This window comes from Serpula lacrymans (assembly GCF_000218685.1).
Source record: "Serpula lacrymans var. lacrymans S7.9 unplaced genomic scaffold SERLAscaffold_9, whole genome shotgun sequence".
Classification (NCBI taxonomy): domain Eukaryota; kingdom Fungi; phylum Basidiomycota; class Agaricomycetes; order Boletales; family Serpulaceae; genus Serpula; species Serpula lacrymans.
The window spans coordinates 848013-854033 of NW_006763298.1; the positions used below are offsets into that span (position 1 = coordinate 848013).

Genomic DNA, 6021 nt, shown 5'->3' on the forward strand with positions numbered 1-6021 from the left:
GGCACTGTGCTTGTGTGGTGCAAAGGCAAGTCTTTTGAATATTCACTTCATTTTTTACACCTGTCCATGCTACCAATCAACTTTGGTGCATGACAGCGGCCTCTATGGAAATGTTTGATGGTGTTATACAGGAGTTTGAGTATGTACTATGATTTCTACGTCTATGTACACACATTGTATTTATACAGATTTAGAGAATGCCAGATACATGGCATATGGGTGTTTGATTGTGTGTACAAAGAGCTTGTTTTAGTTCTTGTCTTTATCCTAGCCCTCCTTGGGGATAATCCGATGCAAAGTGAATTTGCATGCCATGCTGGCTTGCGTTCTCATTTTTTTTGTTGTCGTTGCTGGGTTTCAGCAAGGGGTGACATCCAAGACTTGCCAGGTGCTGTCTGTTAGGAAACAAATACAAAGCTATATAACAACAACAAATGTCTGGCCAAGTCCCTGAAGAGGGTGGTGGATCAGAGTATTGAGATTGAAGAGTATCGGTATAAGCGCAAATCCAAACTAATATTGAACTAAGGAATAATACATCAAGTATGTACTTCCTTATATAGTGAACAGCAATGGTCAGACCAAAAGAGGGAAGAGTTAAGAAAGTGGTCTGGCCAACCAACTAACCAATAAGAAAAGAGAGAGAAAGTGGTCCGATCTATCGTATTTACTTATCGTGTGAGAGAGAGTATTGGTAAGAGGTGTACAATTGGCTGTATCAGTAAGCCCATGAGAAGGCGCTGATTCAGAGCCTGTCTTGCTTATCAATATTCCTTTGAAGTATTCCCAGACATAGCATTGGATCATTGCTATGTCATCTGGATATCTTCTCAAGGGTCTACAACCGTTCTTCTTCATTGTAAGTGTTAAAATATACTCTGACATACCAATACCCCATAGGATAATACCTCTGATTTGTAAGCCAATACAGTATGCAGCAGCTATACTGTGTAAGACGTCCGTGGTTGCACGTCATGTTTAAGATCCTATATTGTATAATCTTGGCCATATAGCTCATTTGGTAGAGCAGCTGGCATGTATCCAGAAGGTTCCAGGTTCAATCCCTGGTCTGGTTATTATCCAATTTTATCAGTAAGTACGATAGGACGTGAGTATGAATGGAAAATAAGAAGAAAAAGGATAAGAGTAATAGAATGCTGTCACGATCTCAGACTCTGCAAGCTAACTCCTTATCCTATCTATCTAATTCCAATGTAGAAACACTGACATCACCATATCTAATCACATGATAGTATTTATCTTATCTCATCATGTGACCCTAAGTCACACGACTACATTACTCATCATCCTCACCTTATCCTCATGTTTCTCAGTCAGCACCTCAAGGCTGACACATGTCTTTACATATATAAGTAGGTAGTCTCCAGTGTACATACCTTAGCTTTCGATTTCTTCTAAATAAACCAAGTTCAACTACCTGCTAGTAGATTGACGTTATCACTCTGTTGGTTCGGAACAGTGAGAACATTATAAATGCCGTCTATGATCTCTAGTCCAAGAGCGAGAGGAGTGACAGGGAATGAATCGGATAACCACAACATGATGGGAATGCAATAAGAAAAATTGATTCCTCACACTATTGGCTGGGTCAAGAGCTTCATGAAAGTTTGTCGCATTTCTATTTAATAAACCAATATCTGATTTTTATATAGAGCAGATGACCAAGGGATCCACTAGAAACTTGGCAGTCATCCAGAGACATTCTGGAGAACTATGCATTTGACCTACCACACAATCAAAGCCAGGGTATTTGCAGATCTACAGGAGTAAAAGATATTTTTCTTCAATTCTTCTTTGACAAAATACAGAAGGCAAAGAAACATCTACAAGGGTCAGGTGCAGAGAATGCAATACAACACATTTTGTCTGATATGCTAGCAAACCTATATAATCCCATCTGGCGCGTTCAAAGTAAGTTAATAGTTTGGTAAATTCAAAACCTCTGATTTGATTCAAAAACATTCAGACTTGAATCCACACATGGATACACCAGTTGAAATCCTCCACATTGTTTTACTAGGTTTTATCAAATACTTTTGGTGTGATGCCATTGAACAAACACCTGAGTCAGATAAAGACAAATTCAAAGCTCCCCTTCCCAGCATTGATGTGTTGGGGCTTGACCCATCAATAACAATAATTCAAGGCCATACATTGGTACAATATGCAGGCTCTCTTGTTGGATGTGATTTCCGGGTCATTAATCAGGTTGCTGTGTTTGTATTCTACGACCTTCTTCCGGAAGTAATCCTTGAAGCTTGGGCTGTATTCTTTGTTCTGGTTCCTCTGGTCTGGCAACCAGATATAAATGATATTGACGACTACTTGGATCACCTAGAGAAAAGAATCCATTACTTCCTTGTTTACATTGCAAATTGGACCCTTCGGTGGTTTAATAAACCAAAATTCTATCTCATTCTCCATTTAATGTTACAATTGACGTACCAGTACCTACTTACGCTTCACTTTTTTTGTACTTTTACTTTTCATTTTCCAAGTCACATAACCAGTCATGTGACCATTTACTTTACTTTACATTTTCGACTTTTTATAATCACATGACCAGTCACATGCTAGACATCGGACTTTAAACTTTATTTACAACTGTACAGTACCTCATGTATTTTGGTATATATACTGGAGCATACATGGGGAAGGACTCAGCGAGTCCTCCAGTTGTCTAGCACAACAAACTTGTTGAAACCTAAGGGGTGATCCCTTCTTTTTCTCTTCTCTCTTTGCTTGTCTGAGTTGTGCGCCAGAGTAAGAAACTCTTGGTTGTTACATTTAATCAGCCACATTCGACAGTATGGTCCTGCAATCACTTTTGCTACCAAAGGGTTGGAATCATTCAACAATGTCATTCATGGCTGGTGTATCAATTCAAATCAACAAGCACCATCTCATTACCGGAAGGTTCTTTTAGGCAGAAGTAGAGGAACCTGATGGCTGTGTACATGCAAAATAGACAACTGCAGGAGATTTTGCACAACAAGTATATAACAATTCACCTGTTATTGCCTTGCAACTTGGGCTTCATATGAAGCTGCCAGCCATCACAGGCCATTGTATTGTGTCAACCACATCACCATGTATCTGGCCAAACACAAAGTCATCTGCACATTTTGTGGCACCATTCAATACAACTTATTATCAAACTTGCAAGAGCATTGTCATCAACAACAGAGATATAGTTGGTAAAAGATCATGGCCACAAAAGCTCATTTCCTCGTGCATCCAGAAGATATCTTTTGCAGCATTAATATCCAGCATAACTGTTCCTCAAACAAATGTACAATTTCTGCAGCTCAACCACAGTATCTGGAAAGAGAAAAACAGCCTAAAGATGCTCCTGCGGTTCAACACATAAATCCTGACAACTTAATCCTCAATATTGCCAAAATGTGAGACTCAAATATAATCCAATTATTTGTCCTGTCCCCCCCTATCTGATAAAATTGGATAATAACCAGACCAGGGATTGAACCTGGAACCTTCTGGATACATGCCAGCTGCTCTACCAATTGAGCTATATGGCCAAGGTTATACAATGTAGGATCTTAAACATGACATGCAACCACGGACGTCTTACACAGAATAGCTGCTGCATACTGGGCTGGCTTACAAATCAGAGGTATTATCCTATGGAGTATTGGTATGTCAGAGTATATTCTAACACTATCTTAAATGAAGATGCACTAATCACTGAACCATGTATATTGGAACTTACCCTGTAAATCTATTGTCTTTTTATGCTCATGTATGGAATTAGAACATTTTTGCATTGTGTGGTGTGTGACGCTTGTGATGAGCATCACTGGTGCGTGTTTGCCAACTCATCAACCTCCTGTGCAGTCACCATCAACGTTGTATCAACAATGGACCTCCACAATGTGATAAACCCATCTGCTTCAGATGCACCACCTTCTTATGAGTATTACTCTCATCTTAGGAATCCTTCAAGCCAAGTTGATTCTGCATCACGGGGACTTCACCATCCTTTTAACGGTTCCAGTAATCCTAACCAGTCAATGAACACCATTACAGGATTACATGACAACATCCGGAACATCAACGATGTTATTTATGAGATTTAGAGTAATAGCTATGGAAGAGGTTGTGGTTCAGATGCTGAATCTGAAGCTGATGAACCCATCTGGGGATCACAGAAGAGGAAACAAGTTTGGTCACATAGTCAAAGTGAATATTCTGAGAGCTGTTCCAGCCCAGAGACCCCCCGCTGCCTACAAAATCCAGCGGCACTTGCTTACGTTAAAAGCCCCATTGTCAATACACCAGCAGGGCCAGCACAAAGTGCAGTAGTTTGTTCTCTATTTGCTACTGACGTGGGATTTTAATTAGTATAGTGCAACTGGATCAAAACGTAACAATGCAATGACAGGCCTATTACAGTTGGCTATTCTTCTGCAAACTCAGCAGCAAATTACTAGTCTTAGTGAGAGGGTTGAGAAATTCTCCAAGCAGCTTACAACTATTAGTGGACTCACTAAAAAAATGGTGGGCACCAGATGAAGAGCTTCAGGTAAGTCCAAGCTTTTTAGGCTTTGCTGTTACGCTGACATACATAAAAACAGCTATTCTTAATATTGAAAAGGATGTTATGATTGAGCCTAGACACCATCAATTTACTTCCATGTATCTAGATGTATGGGTAAGATAATGTTTCTGTTGTTTTCTCTTGTTTCAGTGCTAACCTGGCACTACAGGACATTATACAACAGCAAGCTACTCAACTAGGAATTAGCAAGGCACTTGGCCCACATAAGTCTGCAATTGAGTCACTCATCAAAAAACAATTCAATCAGGCTTGTGAAAACTTTTGACATCATGCAAGTTGTTTTTATTTTATTTTTGTTTTTATTCCATACTGATTTTTTTTTTTCAGATTCTCAACTCACTTCTTCCTGGAGGGCCCACCTGAGTTTCATTTTCTACATTTGGCATCCAGACACTCAAAAAATATAGAGAAAATGGTGTTGTGCTCCCTATTCCACACAATATTCTGGCTCAATGTGCTCTGTTTGTAAGTATATTTACATAAATCTTCAGAAATTGCTAATTATGGTTTCAGCAATCTTACAGTGTAAGGACTATGAAGAAAAAAGGCCAAAATTTGGATCTCTCTGAGTCAGAGGTTGATAGTGAGCAAGAGTCCAAATTGCGGGAAGAGGCTGATATATCTGATACTGAAGTAGCCCAAGTAGTGGAGGCCAGAAGAGGCACTACAAGGAGAGGACATGGCGGAGGATGGGGGGGTAGGGCCTCTGTGGCATCAAGGGACAATGCGGAGAGAAGGCCTCATGATCAAGCAGAAACAGGTGATGACACATTTTTTCATGGCCTTGAGAAGTATGTTAGTAAAAAATGGAAGAAATATGGGCGCAATCCCACTGGTTACAAGATGTAAGTGCACTAATATTCCAGTTGAAAGATATATCTCTCATTATTGATACCACAAATATATTCAACAACTAATTGAGTGGGACAACAGGTACTTTGACCCAACCTTTAAAGGTACCTTGAAAACTCCTGCAGCGGCTGTCAGCACCAGCAATATGGCTACAGTGAAGCCTGCCAATGACACACTGGCCAGCCTTCTTGATGTTGCAGAGTGGTGATTTCAATCTTCATAGCTTACTCTTATAGACATTGTCAGGATGCCATTTTATTTTGATGAATATCACTTATGTCTACAATCTGATCAAACTATGAGTGAAGCTTTTGAGATTCTTATAAGATGAACCCTCAGGCACGTCAAAGCAAAGCCAATAAATAATATAACCACAAACAGCTACTTAGCAGCTTGTAAGCTGTGGACCGGTATCCTGCCTGCAGACACTGCTACAGTGGGACTGCGCCCTAGCAGAGTAGCAAAGCATTATTTGGATTGTACATTTCACCTCAATAGTCCTCTGGACGTGTACACTGCCAGAGCATTTCCTGATGGGCGCGAGCAGTCTAGAGTGTAATAAGTCCATA

The 6021-nt window shown here is 40.0% G+C and overlaps 1 protein-coding gene across 1 annotated transcript; it reads left to right on the plus strand.

The window, feature by feature from the left end:
- Positions 1 to 3228: 3228 nt before the first annotated feature.
- Positions 3229 to 5660, plus strand: SERLADRAFT_409449 (uncharacterized protein; the record flags this gene model as incomplete). Its single annotated transcript, XM_007320110.1, has 11 exons — positions 3229 to 3425; positions 3618 to 3676; positions 3794 to 3841; positions 3877 to 3989; positions 4069 to 4335; positions 4384 to 4477; positions 4551 to 4564; positions 4686 to 4693; positions 4928 to 5065; positions 5125 to 5445; positions 5534 to 5660. The coding sequence occupies 11 exons, from the start codon at positions 3229 to 3231 to the stop codon at positions 5658 to 5660; spliced, it is 1386 nt and encodes a 461-aa protein (XP_007320172.1).
- Positions 5661 to 6021: the final 361 nt, after the last annotated feature.